Source organism: Glycine soja, chromosome 16 (genome assembly GCF_004193775.1).
Source record: "Glycine soja cultivar W05 chromosome 16, ASM419377v2, whole genome shotgun sequence".
NCBI lineage: Eukaryota > Viridiplantae > Streptophyta > Magnoliopsida > Fabales > Fabaceae > Glycine > Glycine soja.
In genome coordinates, this window is record NC_041017.1 from 3,785,131 (window position 1) to 3,808,562 (window position 23,432).

The following is a 23,432-nucleotide window of genomic DNA, read 5'->3' on the forward strand; positions in this document are numbered from 1 at the left end:
GGTTTCATCTCTCACAAGAAAAATAATAGTACCTCCATAAAAAAGTAAAACTAATTAAATTAATAGTTTAAGATTTGAATCTCGTATGTGATTGACTGCATAATAAACTAGAAAAAAAAATATTCATTTTATATACACGCTCACGATCCCAATGAAAATTAAATTAATCTTCAGTTTCCGTAACAATATTATGATTAGAAAAAAAAGTGGAATTTACAAAATTAATCCAGCAATGCAAACGAAACAGCGTCAAATCAAATGTATAACAAGAATAAAGAATGGTACATACAGAGAGAGGGGGGATATGAATGGGAATTGGAATTTCAATCGGAGTGTGGATGACGATAGGCAAGGTAAGAAGAGAGTGAACGAAACAATCGTTGGAACGGGAGGCAGAAGAGGAGGCGCAAAACGACGTCGCTGCTCAACCTCTCGGGATTGCAAGCAATGAATTGGCAAAGATGCGCCGATGCGTGCGCCACTCTCGGCACCACGTTGCTGTTCAGCACCATCCTTGCCTTGTTCTTGATCTATTCTACTGCGCTACTTGGTCGTTTTCTTCTCCCTTTACCCTGTCCTTGATCCTTGATCCGTATTCACATCAAAGTCAAACTCTATTTTCAGACTCGCCTCTGTTTATTGGAACTGATGCTCTTCTAGGTTGCTTAGTTATTGTACTATTTGGATTTGGACTATGCCATTTTACCTTTTTATTGTTTAAATTTATATAAATTTAAAAGATAAAAATAAATTAAAAAATACTAATACAAAATGGATTTAGTTGAATTCCAACTTATATTTCTTGTTCTAGTTTTACATTTTTTGTTGTGGGTTCTTAAAGCCAATAATTTATGATTTAAGTACTGCTTCCACTGAATTTTTAATTAGGTTATTGAATTTTGTTTTTGTTTCAATTGAATCTTAAAGTTGTATTTATTTTTTAATTAAGTCATTGAATTTAATGAAAAAATAACTATAAATTCAAGAATTCGACTAAAATAAATATAAATTCAAGAGTTCAATTAAAACAAATAAATAGATATCTAATTAAAAATTTGAAGAACACAAAACATATTACAACAACTATTTTTCAGTGAATTTTTTTTAAAATTTTTTCTTCAATGAATTTTTCTGAATATTTTTAATTATTTCAGTTTATCCATTTCATCTTTATTTTTAAATTAAATTACATTTTTATAAAAAATATCAATAATTAAAAATAATCTTGAATCACAATATAAAATTTTCTATCATAAAATCTAAAATATAATTTATATGTTCCCAAATATTTATTTCTTACAAATTTTAATTCTAATATAATTATATATTTAAAAAATTATTTATTTATTATCAATTTTAGCTATGTAAAATAAAAATTTATCTTGTGCACAAGCTGAAATACTAATATACTTTATATAAAAAAAATATTTGCATAGTTTAATGAGAAGGAGAAGGATGCAAAAATTAACCATATTATTGTTCTCTTTAAAAAAAAAAAAAAAAACTGGTATTAATTGTTTTCCTGTTGGGTCTTAACACAAATTAAACTCTATCAATTATCAATCACTCGCGTTTTGGTCTCTAGGACACGTAACCAATTAGGCACTTAATATGCCACCCAAAAGCAATTTCCTATACTAACTTCCACTCTTGGTTTTTGCAAGAAATTCACATTGTAATAACCCATCAATCTACATCATATTTAAAACAGTAAATACATGCGTTGTCCCTCAAAAGTAGGCATTGTGTGTTTTTAGTTGATTGGCATTAGATTATGGGAGACCTATGTGTATACTCAACACACCATATGAATTTCTCCATTAAGGTTTCTGAATATCAAGTGACACAAAAGACTGCTGTACACAACAGAATCTTCAGGGACTTAGAGGATTGGTAAATTTGTAGATGAGAGCAGATTGAACAATACAGTGTGTTTGGATTAAATTCATGTGGGAAAAAATCAATTAAATTTTCATGGCAAAGACAAAGCAACAAATATTTGTTTCTACTTTTTGATGGTGTCACCATGATTTTGTGGAGTAAAATTGATTTTTGTGTGTTATCCAAACGCACTAACATTCTTAGAGGTGCACGAAAATTTACAATTAACGGACAAGCATGAGTATATGTCTCAGCCTTTGTAACTGAATTTCCTAGGACCATAATGACCAGCAAAGCGAAGAAAACAATCATATCAAAAGCTGAAAAATACGCTGAAATTCTTGACCAACCTATAGAATGAATTGCAACAATTATTAATTATTATTTATGATTGATGAACTTTATCAGTCCATTTATCCTCTCACCACTCTGCTACCTGCACTTCCTAGGATTCCTTTTTTAACTTCATTTAGAAGAAACATCATTATGAGAGAATAATCCCATTACAAATGTGATTAAACTTAAAAACCCTAGGATTCAAGAAATCCTTTATTCTCCAAGTAAGTAACTACTTGTCCAGCCATCAAAGTGGGTGTTGGACAATCCCCATTTTCCTGCTTTATTTCAATCTGAAAAAAAGATGATCATGTTAAACCACATACATGTACGTAACACACCATACACGGCAAAAGAAACGTGTAAACAACTTTAGTAGCTCCATGAACACATACCTCACAGTTTATGGGTGGTTCATAAGGATCATCAATGCCGGTAAAACCTGTGCAATTTCACAGTTCATAAAGGTAACATGGTAGAATTCAAAATCAGCAGTTAGAATTTAAGAAATGATTCAAGCAATGTTTTACAAATGTTTGGATATAAAGGAAAGTTGTCAAACAAGAAGCATGAAGATAATGCAAGGAAAATATATTTCAGATGCAATGCAAGCCCTGAATTCTGTCAACAATTAGCAACATTGGTTGTAGGAGCAAATCTCTGACCAAGGAGACTGATTTTCAAATTTCATTGTTATAACCCATAGCCAAACTACAAGTCATCTTACCTCTGGTGTTCCAGAAAGTACCCAACAAAACCAATTAACTACTGCCTTATTTTTTTTAGATAGTTTTTATTATGAAAACAAGAATTTCCACACTCCTTGAAAATAAGTTCATAGACAAACTACCCTTACTGAATTATACCATGGCCAACAGCCAAATATGCTCAACCTAAAACACTTAACCACAAGGATCTGGGAACCAAACTAGTTATTAACTCTTAACATCATGTACAGGCTCAAGAAAAAAAGTATAGGGTTAAATGCTTCCTTGAAATATGCATTCTTCCCATCCTAGTTAACAATGCAGAACAAACTTAATTTTGGGCTTCCTTCATTTTATTTTCTTTCTAGCTATGTGTCAATTACAGTTTACTTAGAAGGGTGGGACAAAGCCTTCGCAAGTGAAACACATTACAATAACACACCTTTGATTTTCCCCGCACGAGCAAGCTTATAGAGGCCTTTTGGATCTCGTGCCTCACACAATTCTAGAGGCATGTTCATGAAAACCTGTAAATACAATTCCACTATCAAATATCATATAAACCAACTAATACAAATGATAAGAAATGCCTAATGGTGCCTTGCCTCAATAAAATTTGCATCAGGTAACATGGCACGGCAAGTGTCTCGGTCTCTTCTGTAAGGAGATATCAGACTAGCAACACATATTAAGCCAGCATCAGCAAACAGTTTTGCCACTTCTCCTGGATTAAATAATTTTCTGATCAGTAAAACCAAGTTGATATGCATCAGATTTTTTAATACACAGCAGCTAGACTTAAAACTGATGCAACCAAAGTACAGTTGACTCATCAAAAAACATCTATGATCTATTTCTGCCATATATGTAGATCACTAAGATCAGATTCATGTTGTATGTAAACAGCATAATTTCATACAAATAAGCCAGCATCAGCAAACAGTTTTGCCACTTCTCCTGGATTAAATAATTTTCTGATCAGTAAAACCAAGTTGATACGCATCAGATTTTTTAATACACAGCAGCTAGATTTAAAACTGATGCAACCAAAGTACAGTTGACTCATCAAAAAACATCTATGATCTATTTCTGCCATATATGTAGATCACTAAGATCAGATTCATGTTGTATGTAAACAGCATAATTTTATACAAATATCAGTTTTGGACGTGGCATGGTAATATGCTCCCACTTTGTATGAACAATTTGCCTATACTTCCTTTTGCAAACACCACCTACATTACTGAAATATCTACTCAAATTAATAGATATATATTACCATATTTCAAGTTCAGAAAAACAGCAAACCAAAAAAGTCATGATAAAGCAATACATCATAGAAGACCTTCCATCCTTTTGATTCAATCATTCAGCAACACAGTTTTTCATAGCAAAAAGACATGAACAGTTATCAATCGGTTGCTCCAAGGGATAACAAAAATGTAATATTTATCATGCTGGTATAGACTAATATCACTCTAATATCTACCCTCGGCCACATAACCAAATAATTAATATATTAAACTGACTATCAAGTTCTTGTTACTGCATTTACTAAAAGCATTTGTTTACAGGAGCAAGCTTACCAGTTCTGCGAATATTTTCAGCGCGATCTTCGGCTTTGAAACCAAGATCCTTGTTTAGTCCATGTCGAAGGTTATCTCCATCAAGGACATAAGATAACTTTCCCTTTGAGTGCAGTTCTCTGCTTAGGGAACATGCCAATGTGCTTTTTCCTGAACAGTATGAGAAAGCAATCAATACAACATGTCAAAGGCACCTTACGCATAAACTTACTCAAAGGAATTTCAACGACTGCATTATTTACTGGTATCCTACATACCTATAGTTCATGAGTGAGTCAAAAGAAAAACATGGAACGCAGCATCTCTTAAATGTGATTTGAAAGGCATGAGATGGAATAAATGCAACATTTTGGGAAGAGCTTGGACTCTATGCCCCCCATTTTCCGTTTAATAATTCAGGACAAGTCACCCTGAACCCAAAAAATGAATGAAGAACCATAGGTACAATAGGGAGTATACCATCTGCACACTGGCCAATTTCACTAAGGGCAGAGGATGATTACCAGAATCCAAATAGCGGAAAACATTTGTATTTAAGTTTCTTTCAAACTTTCTAGTTTGTCTATAAATTTACTATAAGGTCCCAATTTTCTTCTTCCAGAGGTTTTAAGAAAATATACATGCACAAGTGTTTGAACCTTAATTAACCAATTTATTCTATAGTCTGCATAATGTTAAAACTAGTCAAATAACATATACCTTCCATATCCTATCATCTATGACAACCATAAATTGTCAATGAAAGCTGTCTGTACTTAGCAATGTCCAGTGCTTGCATATATGCTTTGATTGGATTGAACCAGTTCAGCTGGTTGAACTAATAAACTTGAGACTAGATTAGGTAGACAATTTGTTTCATTTTGTGAAGGGAATAGTTTATTAAAGTGGGTAAACATTACATTCTTTGGTAGAACAGATACATGAATTACAAATGAAAACAGAGTGCAGACTTGAAAGCATGTTTGGTAAATTACCATGCAATGTGACAGATAATACTTACCTGCTGATCAAGTCAAGTTAAAGAGAAAACCTAAATTCAAGGAGCAACTAAAGCATGATGAAAAGCATAAGCATCACAAACAGCAATAATATGATGTTTTCCATGCCAAAAAAGAATTGAATATCTGGAAACAATGATGAAAAATCGCAAGCACTAAGCCATTAACAAAACAACATAAACCTGATCCGCTGAGTCCAGTAATCCATACAACACATCCCTTTTGGTTAAGTAGCTTCTGCCTTTCAAGCCTTCCTACTTGACAATCTTGCCAAAAGATATTAGTTGAATTGCTCAGAGTTGCCATAGCAAGCAAGTTCCCTTGTCTTCTCTACAGATCAATATTAAGCTAGCAATTTCATTTCCTGGATTACTGCAGGATCAAAACATAAAAGAGAATCTTAGAATAGAAAAAGTGCATGATGGTAGTAATACAACCGTGCAAGAAACTTGGTAAGTGCTTCATCAGGGCAAGCATTACAACAGCAGTGCAGGCCACAGAATTGAAAGCATGACAACATGCCTCAATTTCATACAGTAGAATGGTGATCTCACCACTCACACTTGTTTGTGTCAAAAAGAAGCATGACCTCTTTGACATAAATAGCGTCTACATACATTGTACATATTAAAGGTTTCCATAAAGTTTAGGATGAGTCATGAGACCCTCTTCTGTGGATTTGGATCTTCTACTATTCTTGACTATCAGGACACGATTCTACTGAAAAGAGAAAGACTCAATTTTAATTTTAAATATAACAAGTGACCCCTAGACCATATATAACCAATCATGGTGGGTCCTTATACAATAAAAAAGTAGTATCTTCTCACTCTATCCAAATCCTCAAAATATGTACCAAAACCCACTCTATTATATTTCAAAAAGTCACTTCCGAGTAAAATTGGGCTCGAATCCTTTTAAGTAAATCTCTTCAGAACAAAAAAAATGCTGTTAAGAAAAGAGATCCCACGTGAGCCATATTTCCTGACAGAAATTAGTTTTTGACAAAAATTGGCTGATCGTTCGCACCTATAACATGTTAACAAAAAAACTCTATTCTCAAACAAGATTCATAAAATTAACTAGATGTAGACCCTTTACTTTCTTTTAAAATATGATTCATGCATGCCAATTCTACAAGCAACAAACTCGATGATTGATTTGATGACAAAAGGCAATGAATGTGGAATGGCCCAACAACACAACGCCCATTAGTCCCCATGGAGAGGCTTTAGTTCCTTTCTAGAAGAAAACAGAAAGCATTGGTTAGTTGGCATGGCCACACACTCCAATTCCATGTCATCACTTTATAAAAACAAAACATTTTTCAATTCAGTGAGTGATTCTCTACCCACCCTTTTCCTTGAAATACCATGATCCATCTAAAATCAATGCCTCTACATCACAATGTCCAGTTAATTATCATCAAGGATTGAAAAAAAACACAGAAAAAGATGATTCAAATTATCTGGTTTGTAACAAAAAAGAAAATGAGACACATAATAAAAAGGAAATAGAAAAGGCAAAGGGGGAGAAAAGAATGAAATGAGAGTGAGTACCAGGAAACAAAAAGAAGAAGCAATTGAGTTTCTGTCTGAATCTGAGAGGTACGGTATATATAGAGAGAGGGTGGTGTGATGTGTATTATGCCATGTCATGTAATTAATGTAAAATTTGGCAAAGGGAAAGAAAGAAAGAAACGGAATGAAAGTTGATTTTATTTTCTTTTTCTGGGTTTGAAGTTTGAGGTTGTCTATGAGTTTGTTCGTTCGAGGAAACCGATGGTAATTAATGAATGAATGTGGACAAACTCGCTCTCGTTCGTTTAAAGAGAAAAATAACGGGAAAAAAAAAGAAAAAAACGTTAAAAAATAAATCTCAGACTTTTATACTTTATTTTGATTTAAACATTCATTAAATTTCATTTCCTTTTCATTTCTTTCCGACCGAACCGTACCTAAACTCAGTCCTCTCTACTGAATTTCCTCTTCCCTAATCCCTCCCCCACTCAGTCACGCGCCGACGGTATGTCATTCGGACCAACCCTACATAGTGATAGTACGTACATACCCTCCATCCAATTTAGTCCATTTTCATTTATATTTTGGTAAATGAGCATTTTTGTCGTTTGAATATGTAATTTGCAATATGTTTATAATAGATCATTTGTCGCTGAAATTATTAACGTGATCATTTTTAATTGTCGATATAAGGACATATTTATTATATAATATTTTTTTGATTTTTCATCTTCTCACTTAGTCCAACAAATGAATCTCTAAAAAATGAAAATATAAAATTTAATCTCCAAAAATGTAAAAAGTGTCACAAATATATCCGGACGTTAACTTGTGTACATCACCTTAATAAAATAGTAAAGATTCGAAGAAGTGAAATATGAGATATATTTATCTTTTATTTATAGTAGATTGTGACTAATTATTATAATTTAGAAATATTTGTAATGATTGGTATATTATTACAATGTTTATTTTGGATAATTTCTATTATGATAGACAAATTATGATTGATAATCAATATTATTATTATTATTATATTTGTCAATATATTTTTTAAGTGATTATTGTAATATTATGTTTGTAACAATAAAAAATGATAAAATTTTACCCTAAAATTATATTTTTATCCTTAAATGAAATGAAATTTTGGGTCTAATAAATTAGTCCAATGAAAACATATTGATATTTTTCCGTCCAATAATGATAATTTAGTGACATTTTGGTCTAATGGAAGGTATTGACATTTAGGTCCAAAACAAATTAATAATATTTTTCTTCAATAAAAAATATTGACATTTTTTGTCTAACAAAAAATTACTTACATTCATGTCAAAAAATGGTATTTTATTAATATTTTCATCCAATCTACTCAGTATGATCACACATTAACTCACACATTAACAATTATTGCATTGACAAATTCATTTCTATGTGTCACGTATACTATTTTATTAACGGTGATAGACGAAAGTTAACCGCCGAATATATTTATCACATCTTTTATACATTTGAAAACTAAAATTTGTATTTTCATCTTTCAGGATGTAGTTGTCAACGAATTAGACATTTAAGGATAAAAATAATTATTTATCCTTTAATTTTTCCTATTTCAACATAAATGTGGATTTTATTCTTCATTTCAGTTTTGTGTCTGTATTAATTATTTAAATTATTTTTTACATTTTAAAAAAGTTACTAATAAATATGTTACATTAAATGAATACTATATTTAACTATATTAATTAATTTTATTATATTTTACATTTAAGAAATATTTAATGTTGAAGGATTTTAATGTCAAAATTAATTCATTTTGAATTTATACTATGCTTAATGAAATATTTAATAAATGCAATATTTAAATGTTTATTGATTTGAGTATATTTAATAAAGGTCATATTTAATTCTATTTTAATTTTACTCGTAATATATTAATTATATTATTTTTTCTCATAAATATAAGATTTTTTTAATTAATTCATACACAAAAATGTGAATTTTATTCTTTATTTTATTTTATTTTATTTATCAATAGAAATAAAGAATAATATAACACTCACACATTTCACCCAATCAACTGAATTGGATTTCCTTGATGTTTTGGTTTCTTGTCTCAAATAATTTTTAAATATTTGTATATTTTAAAAAAAGTTACTAATAAATATATATTTTACATTAAATGAATACAATATTTAACTGTTTCATTCCTCTAAAAAACTATATTATTGAATTTTGTTATATTTTATATTTAAGAAAAAATTAATGTTTAGGGATTTTCATGAATATTAAAATTAACTCGTTTTAAATATATACTCCATGTTTAATGAAATATTAAAAAATATTATATTTAATAAATTCACTATTTAAATGTTCATTAATTTAATTATACATATTATACGTAATAAAGATAATATTTAATGCTATTTCAATTTTACTTATAATATATTAATTATATTATTTTATTCATAAATATAAGTCTTTTTTAAGTAATTCGCACTCATTAAAAAAGTTACTTCTTCCGTTTTAAAATAATTTTTATCCTAAGTTATTTTCTTATATTTGAGAATAAAAAAAATTCTTATAGTTAAGATCCAAGTGTACACACTAGCCAAAAAATTTTTTCCCCAAAACTTTAAAGTTCATTACGGTAGTATTGTTTAAAGCAGAAATGTCCCTATGTTCTTAAATTATTATATTAATACAAAAATAAACATATTTCTTTTAAAAAAAAAAATGAACATTTGTTTTCTTTTTTATGAGAAAACAGAAAATGAACATTTATTTTTTAGATTAAATTAATGTAGTAAATTATTAGTAAATCAATTACCGTAATCATAGTAATTATATAAGTTTTTAAATAGAATTATTACCTTCATAAATCAATGACCGTTTTGTATACATATTTTTTAGATCAACATATTTATTTTTAAATTTTTATCCTTATAGTCTATTTTATGTTTCTAGGTACAATTTTAATCTTTCAATTTTTTAAATTTAATTGAGTCCTTTTATCTGTTAAAATTAAGTAAATTTGTTTTTTCTCCATCAATTTTCTTTTGTTTAAATCTTACTTTTATTTAATATCTACATAAATTGAGTTGGTTAAATTATTTTAAATATTATTATCCACAAAATTCACCTATCAAAATAGATCAAATTTCCCAAAATATAAAAAGATCTATAACTTTTTTTTTCTCTTTATACCCTTACATATTATTTAAATCTTCCAAAAAAATTCAAAATTATGCTACATTATTAAAAACAAAGTTTAATCTTTTTTATTTTTTTAGTTTTTATTTATGTATTTTTTTTTCTTTGATAGGGTCATTTCTATCTTTACTTTTCTTCAAACAAAGCATGATCATGTATTTGAAATATCAAATAGAAAAATAAATATTTATTTAAGTAAATTTATTTTATTTTATTTATTTTAATTTATAGAAATTGTGTACTAAATATTGAAACTAAATACAATCAAAAAATATAATTTACATATAATTATCTTTAGAGTGTTATGTAAATAAATAAAATTAAATGAATTTAATAATTTTATTTAAATTTAAATATAATTTAATTGAACAATTCAAGTAAAATAAAATCAAATATATTTTGCTTAATAAATTTCATATTATTTATGAATATTTTCATTATGTATTTTGATGAATTCAAAGAGTGAAAAAAATTTAAAGGTAAAAAAAATCATTCAATTTGATTATAGGGTAAAGTTTTTTATACTTTATTGAAAACTAATCATATTCAATTATCTTATATTTTTTATTATGAATAAATAAGTTATATGCTGTGGACATTGATTTTAGATTTTTATAAACATGAAGTAAAAAATTGATATAATTTTTTATATAATTTAAAAAATCCTCCAAATACTATCTATTTTTTCTTTAAAATATTAATTTTTATGGTTTTTGAATTCTTGAACATTAAAGCAACCAGATGGATTCAATCCATAACCAACAAAGTGAACATTTTTACAAAGTTATGAATCCCAAGGTTTTAAAAGTCCAAGTAAGGCTTCACTTTCTACTAATTTCTTTGAAACTTCCTCAGGATCTCCTCCCTAACTTTAGATATGGCTTGATAAAGAAAGCCCAAAGCTTGTGTATCTTTGCTATCAACAATACGTAATATATACATTAGTGGTTAGTAAGTTTCACATTATCAACACATATTTTCCAAAACCTAGAATCTAAAACTTGTTTCACAAATCTTTTTACTTGTCTTCTTTCATATAAATTGAGCTTGTCCATTCTCTAGAAGTTATGATTGCTCTCAATGTATCTTTTTCAGCTAATATACTTTGCAATGCAATGACATTAATGGTAAAGTTGGTTGGAGCATGATGAAGCATTTTCCTTCCACCAGTATGTTTTCTCATTTTTCTCATCAAATACAATGAATCACAATGGTTATATATGCATTTGGTAATTTTGGAAGCTTGTAACACAATATTTACTCTAATTTCCATTGTCATGACATTAAACTAATGCAATGTGCCACACAAGGAGACCAATATAACTTCAAGAACTGAACTTCTAATAACTTACTAGCAACAACATAATTTGCAGTATTATCTATGGCTAAGTGAATAATATCTCCAAGGCTAACATACTACCTCCTTTAAAATATTATATAAATCTTCTACCATTTTAAAAGAATGAGAAGTATCCGCAAACTTTAAAAATATAGTTCTTTTATAGCAATAAACTAAAATGTTAATCACAGTTTACTTGCAACGATTAATCCACTTATCTAACATAAGAGTACAAACTAGTATAAGAGTACAACCAGTTTGCTTCCAAACCTTATAGTACTTTTCAAAGAGTTTCTTCACATTATTAACCCACTTATTTAATAAATAAACACAAACATTTAAGAAAATTTGGACCTTTATATCTTGGGCACATGCTAAAAAAAGACATTAATCATAGGCTACTAATAGGATGAATTGATTGCATTGAAAGGCACCAAAGCATTAATCATCCATTTTTGCAAAAACAATGTCACACTTTCTACCATATCTTTAGTTTGTAACACACTATTTAAGGTTGGTTAGGCTCCAGGAGTTATTTCTTGTATAGTTTTTTTTTCATTATGTTTCATGTGGAGTTCTAAGGTAATTCATCAAAGGCTTTGGGTGTGGAATATATCCAACTTCAAAATTTATTAGTGGGAATAAACATTGTGGTGTATATTCAGGCTACTTTAAGCAATATGTATACTATCCAAATATGAAACATAAAAAACAAATAAATTTTAAAGGAGAATGTTAAATGTGAATTATTATCCATATGTATATTATCCAAATAAAAAACATAAGAAGCAAACAACTAGTCTCCAAAAATGAATTAATAGCATGTTAACCTATGCACTATTGATCCATGAACGACAAGTTTTAAATATAAAATTGATTTATCTTTGATTTTAGTTAGTGAAAAAACACCTTGAAATTTGGCTCGGGAGGATTTGAATGTTTGTTGTAAAAATAAGAATTAGAAAGCAGAGAAAGGGATATTTATGTGCATGTTAGTTCAATTAGAGTGAAATGTTTGTTGAGAGTTATAAAAACACAAAGCATATACCATAAATAAAAGACGAAGGTAAATGTTTGCACCACACAGAACAACAAATGTTGCGAGTTCTAGGCTTTTGCAATTTTGTTGCATTTGTGTAAGTTTGGTGCATCTTTCATTGTTGAGGGATGGCGGTGCAATGAGTGATTGTGAGGAGTGCATTCTTTACTAAGAGATAGAGTGGTAAGATTTTCAAATCATAAATGTGATTCATGCGTACACGAGGATGATGTTTTTCTTTTTAGATTTATGGGTCAACGTCAAATGACGTTTTAATCTAATAAAATAAAATAAATCTTGCATGACCCAGTGTTAGGTCGCCAATTGATAATTATTTTTCACACTTTGTCTTGTCAGAAATTATCATAGCTTTTCTTTAGAATTTGTGTTCATAATTTTAATTTTTTTTAATAAATGGTATAAACTAGTTTTAGAAACTTGAAAAGATATTTTTTTTATGATTTTGTGTAAATTTAGATGTTACAAAAACAAATTTTGATCACCAAAGATTTAAGAGCTATAGAGGTGATCTCACCACAATGAAATGTATTTTCGACAACAAAAAAGGACCATTGATCAATTGAAAATTATGAAGACCCTCTACTACGAAGCTGATCCTTGTAACATCCAAAAGAAAAAAACAAAATAAGATAACACACACATATACTCCCTCTACTCCTATTTATAACACTCAATCCATAATATTTCTTGATTAATTATTTTTAGACTACAAATATCCTTCATTAAAAGAAAAAAATGAATGTATTGACAAACCATTAGAAGAGAAAAGTATTAATGACGATGATAATTTTGGAAAAAGTTATAAGTTCAAGACATATTTATTGTTATCAACTAAATTAATCACTTTCATTAATCTTAATGAATTAAGTAATTTGGTCTTCTATATAGGAACAAATGAAGTATTTGACAATAATAGAAAATATATAGTTTAGATAAGATAACATAAGAAAAGACATTTGGTTTATCTTCTATTTTTAAATATGTTAGTCTTACCTTATATTTATATTTAAGATAATTAAGATAAGATATTAGTTTATCTTATAGGTAAGATAAAATGCAATAAATAATAGATAATTAAGTTGCTAGGAATTTGTATAAATAGAAATTAGAAGATTCAATAGAAAACAACGTGAGAGAGACATAAAAACAAAGAAGAAGAAAGTGAGATAAGAATAGTTGAAAACATGAATATTTTGTGACTATAGAATAAGTTGTGGAAACATCTAGTCTAGACTTAAGAAGATCTACAAGAGATGAATAAAACACTTTATTTTCTTTTAAAATCATCTATGCTATATTTCTTAAAGGATTTTCTTTGGAATTCAGGACAAAGAATTTGGGGTTAGTAACATTATAAATTTTATAATTGGATTATATTTAATGTGATTGAATTACTTATTTATGCTAGTTTTGATTGAGGTGAAAATATATTTTTTGCATTGTTCATGGTGAATTATTGTTCGTATTATTATTAATATAAAATTTATTATACTTATATATTATTACTTGATGCTTGTGATTTAATAATTATAAGGTTGATTGAAATGGATCGTGATTGTGTGGCGTGTGTTTATAATAGATGAAATTGTGATAGGTTCTTGGTTGATTTAATTAATTTGAATATGTTTCATATCATGTTTTTGATATATGATTGCTTGATAGTATGAGATTGAGTTGATACTAGTGTTCCACATAGATTGAGGTAACTTATTCGAGAAAGGAATATGTCTCCACATGAGAATGAGTCAGTGTTTCATATTATTGAGATTGAGATAACTTTTTTGAAAAAGAAATATATCTTCACATAACACTTGGATGCTATAGAATTTGATTGATTAGTATTGGGTAAATTGATTGTGATATTGTTAATGATTAATTATTGCTATGTGAAAGGCATGTGTGATAATGCTATAATATCTATGAGAAAACTATTATTTTAAGATACTTAATACTAGTGTTGTTTTAGAAAAAATGTGGGGGTATCATTGTTGGATTGTCTTGAATTACTGTGTCAATTGATAACAATATTATTTGCAAAACCCTTTTAATAGTTCAACAACGGTAAAGATCCAAATCAAAAAATTCAAACTCCAAATTATTGAGTACGTAGTAATCTTAATAACTAAAAAAGATTAAGAAAAAGTGTTCTTGATTCTTCAATCATCATCAAGTGATTGAGGAGACTCAATAAGTAACATCCAATGCCGCTTGTGAAAAAAAAACAAAAAAAAATCTTTTAGTTATCATTCATATTATATAATAAGTACATAAAACTACTTTAAAAATATAAAAAAATCTTGTTACCTTCTTCAATTCTCTCAAACTCCAAAATTTCCTCATTTTCATTTGGAGTGGTGGTGATGATGTTCTTTTGATACAATGTAATGTACAAACAAGTGCTTTCAGCATTTAAGGTGTAAGAGAACACGATACACATTAAGAACTCTTTCTCCGACACTAAAGACAGACTCAGAGGCCACAAGAGAGACAAGTATGTCAAACACATCTCTTGTCATGCTTGCAAGAGTTGAGAATCGGCCTGAGTCTAGCTTCTACCAATTCAAAGCATCCAAATCCAGTATCTTTAACATTCTTCAGTATATATCTAATTCAGATGTACCAGAGGCAGTGGGTGAGATTGCGAATGCGAGAGTGTGCACTTCAAGTAACTTGTTGCCTATGGAAAATCAGGGTGGGTTAAACCCAAACTATTTTTAAATTGGGACAGGTTTTTGTTGCAACTCGGTTTAAACACAAAATTGCGTCTGGTCAAGTTGGTTACAATCCTGTACATCCCAATCCCATTTTTTTGCACACCCGTCATATGATTGAAGGACTCGGTTAACAGTTCCCAGTGCTTAAACAATGGAATCGCACCTTCTGGTGGGACCCATATCCGTCGCATGCTATGGTGGCGCCGCCCACTTTCACTCCGCCGCACCCTCCACCTGGGCCAGTCCTCCTCGCCGGCGGTCGCCACTCGTCGTGGCCTCCTGGTCGTCCGCGGCCGTCAACGGCGGCCAGAACCACCACGCCATTCTTGGCGTCGCCCGCACTACCACCACCGTCCAAATCAAACGCTCTTATCAGCTCCTCGCCCGCAAGGTATTCTTCGATTTCCTACGAATTCTTGTTTGATGTTTCGTTCTGAGTCTGCGTTGTAATATGCTACGAGCTGTGATGATTCCCGATTTGATATGAAAACCTAAGAATTTGGAAATGTGAATTTATTTGGATTTTGGTTCTTTGTTTTCTTTGGCATTACAGTATTTTGTAATTGTTACTAATTATTTGACAATTTCTGGAATTATTTTTGTTGTGCATGGTGGATTGGATGTGTAGGATAGAAATGGAAATGGATTGAATAAGCCACCAATTTGGTAACCCAGTATTATCTTCTCTCCCAAGTAGTCCCCAAAATTTTAAAACTATATAAGTAGTCAGCTAAGTATTGAATATCTATCTGTTACTTCCTAAGTTGATATATTTTACTAACGTTCAAGGATCAATTTGAAGTTTTTTTCAATATTTGGGGGACTACTTAGCATGATTTTTAATACTTGGTAGATTACTTGTATAGGTTTTTTTAGAGACCATTTAGGAGATAGGGTAATAGTTTAAGGATGAAATTGATGGTTTATTTGAAATGGATTTCTTAGGGCATAATCACTGTCAGATATGAGAGCAAGAAAGGAGCGAACCCCAACCGTAATCGAAATGAATGGAGATTCGAATTAATTAAAACAATCTTGACAATCAATATATGGTTACATGATCAAGGTTTATTCCTCTCATCTTTCACGATGTGAGGTACCTGTGAGAAGAGTAGATTGTATGGTTTTTAGTCCTATGAAGGAGGAGAGGGAGGCCATGAATGACATTGGAGGAAGTTATGTTGCTATTGTGGCAAATAGCGAATAGCGAATAGTGGTCGCAAAATTAGAAGTGGCACGATGCAAGAGGGTGTAATGTTGCAGGTTTGCCGTGGTGGGCAAAAGCGGGTGCAGTTTACCTCCTTTTTTTTACTGTTCCCCCTCCTTTTTTTCTGGTTTATATGTCTTTTTGGCACCCTTTTTAGTTTTATTAAGTTGATCCCAAGACCTTTCGTCTCCTCCCATTTGAAGTTTGAACATGTTTAGTCTTCAACTCCCTTGGACCTCTTGATTTTCTTCTCCTGAATTCTTTTCACTGCTACTCTCACTCTCTTTTCACTATTCCACTCCTCATTTCACCATGGCATCATAAATTCTCAACCACAAACTAAACAACCAATTCCCTAGAGTGGTGCTTCGCCAACCAGGTTGACAGTCTTGAGGTATGGCTTGGGAATGGAATTCCTTGAAGGAAATTAACAATAAAAAGGTTGTCACACGTGATTTTTGTGGCAAGACCTCAACTGGTGGAATAACTAGAGCTGAGAGACAACAAATCCTTGGCAGTCGGATGGTGGAGGATTTATGGAAAACATGTTCCATCTTTGCAAACCATTGCAATTAAGTGTTAAGCCTAACATGTAGCTCATCAGGGTTTGAGTGCAATTGGAGTACATTTGAGCTAGTAAATTATAATATACTTGTGTTGTGACTGTGACTCTGAGGATATGAGCTCATTATGAAACTATTTTTTTAAAGTTACAATACAGATTCATTAAGAAGAGAAGCAAGCTTGAGCATCAAAAGTTACAAGACTTGTTTTTTGTGGACAACCAAATTCTTAAAGACTGTTGTGACAGCAAGGATTTAATTGATCTAATTCTCCTAGACAATATTGATGATTGTAATGAGTGGTTGATAGGGGAAATGGGGTAAAGATGGAGAAGTGGTTGAAGATGAACCAGTCTTTGGTGATGATAGCTTGACTTGGGGAATTGTAGGTGATGCAATTGGGGTTGGTGATCCAGCTAGACTCACTAGACAGCATACTAGACTCACTACAGTTGCACCTATTGAAGAGGAAAAGGAGGAAGAACATATCTTTAATGATGGGGAACAAGAGATGAGGAAGAAATTGGAAGTGGAGATAGTGATTCTATTTAAGGAATCACTTGTAATAAGCACTAGTCAGCATACTTACTTTGATTATTAGTCTTTGATTAGTATTGGATTTGAATGTTAGCGACAATGACAATGGATTTTGATTATTAATTATGGCTACACCTTTAATTGTGTAATTTTTCTATTGAGTATTTTTATGCATGCATGATAAAAAACATGTATATTTCTTTTAAACTTCACCTAGTGGCCATCCCGCTTTTTGCTATTCCGCTTTAGTGGTTTTGGGGTCGTCCGTTATCCAGGATTGACTACTCAGGGAGGAAGTGCTTAAGAGGGATCTCATGGTAAATAAGATTATTGAAACTTTGGTTTTTAATTGAGCTGAATGGTGTTGTGTAATCAATATAGCCGACCTCACCTAGTGGAATCAGACTTTGTTGTGTTTGTTGTTGCTGTTGTATCTCTCACACCCTCACTTCCTAGTCAGCAGACATTGTTAATCATCATTTTGGCAAATGCATCTATGGAATTTGTTAAACTGTGATGATAGTTTAGTAGGCTTCTTCTGGAAAATTTGAATTTGTAAATGCTACTATACTAACAACTATAGAAGTGATACTATATTTGGTATCGCACTCTGTAAATGCTACTTTTTCATTTAATCTTGTCTGTAATTTTGCTGTGAATGCAGTATCATCCTGATGTTAGCAAGGATCCACAGGCTGCTGAATTATTCAAGAGCATCCATGATGCATATAAAGTGAGTAACTGTATTCAACTTTTCTTGATGTATAGAAATAGTTGCTCTTAGCAGGAATTTAATTTCATTTTTCTGGGGAAAGGAAAAGTTTTACATTTTTAAATAGAGATCCTACAGTTACACTTTGCTGTTCTACTGGTTCCACAACAATGTTCTTTGGTAGAGACTAAATAAACAAAACAGAATGTAACTAATTGACATTCAATTTTCCCTAAAAAAAACATTGGCATTCAATTAATGGTTTTCGAAAATGTACCTAAGGGTCAAAAACAAACTAATGTGGTTTTGCTATCTCTTTCAGTTTTCAAATTGAAAATAAAACTACTACAAAGTGCAGGCAACTTTTTCCTCCTACAATTTTGTTGCAATTCGTTTTGAATTTTGAAACATTTTATGAAGTTCCCAGAATTTCTTCTGTTATATAAGGTTTGCTTTTTTGTGCTTTGGAGCACATGTACTTGTGGAAATCCAATGATAGTATCTACTTCTTTATTCGTTAAACAGGTACTATCTAATGAAGCAGCAAGAGTTCAGTATGACCAAGAACTTCAATTCGGTCACAAGCCTTACAGAGAAAAATGGAGTTACGGCCCTGAATTTGAAGATCAGGCTAGATTCTATAGGTGGGACCATCTGAGGAAAAAAAATGGATAGTGAAAGATAGTGGGAGAATTACAATGTCAATGAGGACTACTACACCAGTGAAACAGATGAGGAAGAAGACGAAGTAGTAGATTTAGATGAAGAGAGGGGTTCTTTAGTTGAAGTGCTTAGATCAGCATTCGTGTCATTATTTTTGCTTCAGACACCTGGATCCCGCTTCTCACTCACATTCAGCAGTCTGACAGCATTGTTTGATAAGAAGTTAGACACCGGCTATAAAATGGGCTATATAATAACATGGATTTTGGGTGGGAGGGGTGGCATATTGCTAACACTGTGCTTGTTAGTTGCAAGTTGGGTTTGCGGGAAAACCGTTGTTGCATTTGTTGTGGTGGCCATATGGGTTGGCTCCTACCTCGCAAGGTATGCACCACTTCCCCAAGGTGCTTTATTGGCTCTTCTCTACATGTCCATTAAGCTACAATCTGACCTAATATAAAGACATTCCCGCACTGCAACTAGCATTTCTTCTGAATCTGTAGATCTGACTATATTCTTTATTATGGTGTTTGTACATTATAATATACTCTGTTAAATGTAAATAAATGTTATTTATTGATTATAAATGAAGTGCATAAACGGTTGATGAGTTGGAATTTGCAAATTTCAATCCTGTCCGTGATTGTGTGCTGTAGTAGTTGGCATAGAATGGAGAAAAAAGTCTTGAGAATGAGACACTAGGCTTTGGAAAATGAACACTGAATTTGGTTTGCAAAATTATTTGAATTCTACAAGTTACTTCCCCATTTACCTATCATGTATTAGCAGGAAAACAAAAGAAAGACAAGAATTTACAGGTTTCTTCACACTGGGGGGTGAAAATAAAACAATGAATTGTAAGTTTCTGCAACAACAATCAAGATTGGGATTTGGAAAGTTCCAACTTCTAAGAGCTCTTTACTTCTCGGACACCATCATTCCTGGACTTCAAATTCCTCCATAGATATCCCCCGCTGGCCATGTCAACGAATACCCAGAATCCATTCTGAATCATCTGAAACGAAAGCAACAATTCTAGTCAGGATCAAAATCTAGAAAATCAAGAATGATGGTGAATTGTATAAAGAATATGGAACTGAGGGCACCTTGATGAAATTGAAATGATCCTTGTTGGAGGAGGCTTTGTTTTCTCTGTCTTGGGTGGTGAAATCAATCTCTGGTGAGGAAGTCATGGTGGTCCATGCAATATAGGCGGCCAACATGGTGGAGAAAAAGATCAGGATGAACCTAAGAGGACACATGTCTTGCAAGGCAACAAAGAACTGAATTTGCAGTGATAGGAAGTCAGGAAGCAAGAGAGAATATTGAGAACAACCCGAGCAGCAAGTAAAGAATTGTTTGTGCTTTGAGTATGTGGAGGTTGAGTTGTTTATATATGACAATCTTGTTGTATCAATGAATGAATGAGTAAAAGCGAGGAAAGGCACGCTGCGTTGTCTGTGTCTTCGTGACTTTTTCCTTGAGAACCAGTGATGTTTACATTGTCAAATGTTCCCTTTGTGCATATTGGACTTTTTACAACCTTGGGATAAAGAAAAAAATATACAAATATTTTTTTTTTCCTTGGATTAGAGAGATCATAGATGTTTCAAACTCACTGGATTAGAGACTAATTCAGTTTGCGATTCGTGACTATCTTTGTTCCAAGAAAATCTTCACTTAGGTGAACGAAATGAGACCTTTGGGTTAAAAAATAAAATTAAAAATTAAAAAATATATACAAATATAACAACAGTATTTCGTTATATATTATGCATGAGCTGGCCCTCCTAGTTTCAAAGGAAAATCTCCTAGATCCTCCAAAGTTGACCAAATCTAATCCACTGTCTAATTCTCTGGTATTATTATTTCGTATGATTTTTTTTTTGTTATGTTTTGTTTGTCAATATTTAAATTAATTAAAGCAAAGTTTATTAATGCATCCCTCCATATTTCTCTTTTGGTCTTCTTCCAAAATACTTGAATTCCAACACAAAATAGCTATTGAACCCAAGAATAAACACCTCAACACCTTTTTCGTTATCTTTAAGTTTATTCACTTCTTCATAACTTAACAATGTAACTCAATCCATTATTATTTTTCTCCTTCGTAGAACTTAAAGACTCCATCTTTTTTACTTTTGCACGTGTTATTGGGCCCATTGTTGAATTAGGCTTCTCTAACACATGTTGTTAGAATTCATGATCTTATCACAATCTTATTAATTTATTTATGATTTTATGGTCAAAATTAACTTCTCTCACCTATCATTGGATATGTGTGTAAGAGACATGTATAGTGAGAAAGTTACTTTTATGAGAGTAAGAAGAATAAATTATGATCATACGATCATTTAAAAATGATCAAAATTCAATATCACTTAAAAAAATCATATAACTTTTTAAAAATCTCATATAACTTATTATGTTTTAATTTTGATTATTAATATATGACATATTTAATAGTTAATACTTATTTATCTAACACACAAAAAAGATAATCTTACCAAATATGTTTCATGTATGTGTGTGTTCTTATTTATGAGAAAAATAAAAGTAATAAATTTATGTCTTTAAATCACATTTAGATAATTAAAATAAAGAAAAAACATTTTTATTTGAAGAAATTATATAATTGTTAATTACTTATAATCTTAATAATAGATTAAATTTATTTATGGTAAAAATTGTTTTCAGTCAAAAAATTTGGCAGGTCAAGTTTAATATATCTTTCTTTTAATCACATTTTTCTTTTATAATACTTAAATTTAAAACTTTACTTAACATAATCAAATTCAATCCTACTTAAACCAATGACTCAAATTCAAAATTTTGGTTAACAGAATCAAATTTATTATTACTGCTTAAACCAATGACACGTTGGTTTGAAGCTCCGCTTTGATTCTTTCTTAAGGAATATTAACATTTTTTTATCTCTTTCTTATATGCTTTTTTCAATTTGGCAAGGCTAGAGAAATTTGGTGTAATGTGAATCTTCTCCACAAATGCAAATTTTTAATTGAGAGATATACTTATTGTGTTTTTAATTATAACACTCATTTAGAAATCTGTTTATCCTTTTTTATAATTTTTTAAAATTTCTATATAAATTAATTATTTTTTCCTATATAATCTTACTTAAATATTTTTTTCAAGTATTAATAAAAAATAATTAAATCGATAAAGAGATAAAAAAAATTAAAATAATAATATAAATAATTGACATATTGAATGTTGAACGTGATTGACTTAACTAATTATTTTTTTTAAGAGACATAAATTGGTTTTAAAAATCTTATAATTAATTAAGGAGAAAATATAAAAAAATAATAATTAAGGAGATACACATACGCCTAGAAAACAACACGTCATGAAGATTTTTAAGTTGGAAAGTGATCATTCAAAATGGTCGGGTCTTGAGTGGTATAGAAAAGCAGCCTGGATGCTAATTGCAAGCCTTTGTATATTGTCTGTATCAAAACAACATGTCATTCATTCTTGATTTTTCTGTTAGTGGAATCGTCATGCTAACATATGCTGATTCTTGATAACCACATAATGTAAATATTCATCTCCCAATATGATTTTATTCAATACACAAACCAAAATTTGAATCATGCCTAATTGATTGAGGCACAGAAAGTAGAAACTGTTATTACTTCAGACAATTACATGTAGTTGGCTCTCTAGCACTAAGAATATTCTTTCTTTCTTTTTCTTAATTAATCAATTATTACACGTCAGGGTTGCTTTTACCAAATTTTTCTGAATTTTCATTTATACAATCTAAATATATACAAAAAATAATTATTATTATTATCCCTGTAATTATTTTTTTATATAAATTTTCAATTATCATCTCCCCAAATTATTGTGTGCTAATTTTCTGAATGAACTTGTACTAGCAGCCTAGCATCAGTAGCATGTTATTGACACCCTACATGATAGTATTGGGATATCTATAAAAAAAAAAAATAGTAAATGCTTCAAGTGGAATTTTGAAAGCTTTTCGAAAGTGCTATATGCTTGGTCAATGGACGTTATATGCAATTTCACAGTCGTCGCCATTGAAATACGTACATTATTGTCTAGGTCACATTATGGTTTTAGAAGAGAGGTTGTTTTCATCATTTTTTCTTCTTTTTCTTTTCAATGATATATATACTTTGTTCAAAATATATAATTGTGTAATGAATGTACACGAATAATTGTGCCTGTCGTGAAAGGATGTGCTACATAATGCTGAAGTGTAGTGTTCAAACACTCTAGTGATGATTGGTCTCAATTAATTAATTATAAAATAAAATAATGTTTCAAGCTCAGGTTAATTTGGCCACCTCAAATGTAAGGTGTAAGTACAGTAGTTAATATAATTTGTCTGTTTGATCATATTATAGGA

At 30.5% G+C, this 23,432-nt stretch overlaps 3 protein-coding genes across 7 annotated transcripts; 1 reads left to right on the forward strand and 2 right to left on the reverse strand.

Annotated features, from left to right (window-relative positions):
• Positions 1 to 2,234: 2,234 nt before the first annotated feature.
• On the reverse strand, positions 2,235 to 7,317 carry LOC114389203 (adenylyl-sulfate kinase 3-like). 5 transcript variants are annotated; one of them, XM_028349829.1, is made up of 7 exons: positions 7,068 to 7,317; positions 5,691 to 5,880; positions 4,511 to 4,660; positions 3,530 to 3,648; positions 3,367 to 3,451; positions 2,613 to 2,659; positions 2,240 to 2,510 (listed from the first exon to the last, which is right to left on the reverse strand). In XM_028349829.1, the coding sequence occupies exons 2-7, from the start codon at positions 5,812 to 5,814 to the stop codon at positions 2,412 to 2,414; spliced, it is 624 nt and encodes a 207-aa protein (XP_028205630.1). In that variant the 5' UTR covers positions 5,815 to 5,880; positions 7,068 to 7,317; the 3' UTR covers positions 2,240 to 2,411. The 5 variants fall into 5 exon arrangements, with proteins under 5 accessions (XP_028205629.1, XP_028205630.1, XP_028205631.1 ...); XM_028349830.1 differs by lacking the exon at positions 7,068 to 7,317 and adding an exon at positions 6,126 to 6,259; XM_028349832.1 differs by lacking the exon at positions 7,068 to 7,317 and adding an exon at positions 6,070 to 6,086.
• A 7,639-nt stretch (positions 7,318 to 14,956) lies between these two features.
• LOC114389111 lies at positions 14,957 to 19,643 on the forward strand. The gene is given in 4 exon segments (XM_028349707.1): positions 14,957 to 15,742; positions 18,323 to 18,391; positions 18,896 to 19,030; positions 19,032 to 19,643. Coding segments are annotated over 4 exon segments (906 nt in total). The 5' UTR covers positions 14,957 to 15,502; the 3' UTR covers positions 19,494 to 19,643.
• A 94-nt stretch (positions 19,644 to 19,737) lies between these two features.
• LOC114389112 lies at positions 19,738 to 20,550 on the reverse strand. Its single transcript, XM_028349708.1, has 2 exons — positions 20,140 to 20,550; positions 19,738 to 20,048 (listed from the first exon to the last, which is right to left on the reverse strand). Exons 1-2 carry the CDS (start codon positions 20,293 to 20,295, stop codon positions 19,941 to 19,943), a joined length of 264 nt encoding a protein of 87 aa, XP_028205509.1. The 5' UTR covers positions 20,296 to 20,550; the 3' UTR covers positions 19,738 to 19,940.
• Between the last annotated feature and the right edge of the window lie 2,882 nt (positions 20,551 to 23,432).

What these genes read in the sequence shown, in the direction of transcription:
- LOC114389112 (XM_028349708.1), bottom strand. Translation starts at nt 20,295, where the DNA reads ATGTGTCCTCTTAGGTTCATCCTGATCTTTTTCTCCACCATGTTGGCC. An exon ending in ATCATTTCAATTTCATCAAG is followed by an intron (nt 20,049 to 20,139) that starts GTGCCCTCAGTT and finishes CTTTCGTTTCAG; the next exon opens with ATGATTCAGAATGGATTCTG.
- LOC114389203 (XM_028349828.1), bottom strand. Translation starts at nt 5,814, where the DNA reads ATGGCAACTCTGAGCAATTCAACTAATATCTTTTGGCAAGATTGTCAA. An exon ending in CTGATGCAAATTTTATTGAG is followed by an intron (nt 3,452 to 3,529) that starts GCAAGGCACCAT and finishes TTGTATTTACAG; the next exon opens with GTTTTCATGAACATGCCTCT. An exon ending in AACCACCCATAAACTGTGAG is followed by an intron (nt 2,511 to 2,612) that starts GTATGTGTTCAT and finishes TCTTTTTTTCAG; the next exon opens with ATTGAAATAAAGCAGGAAAA.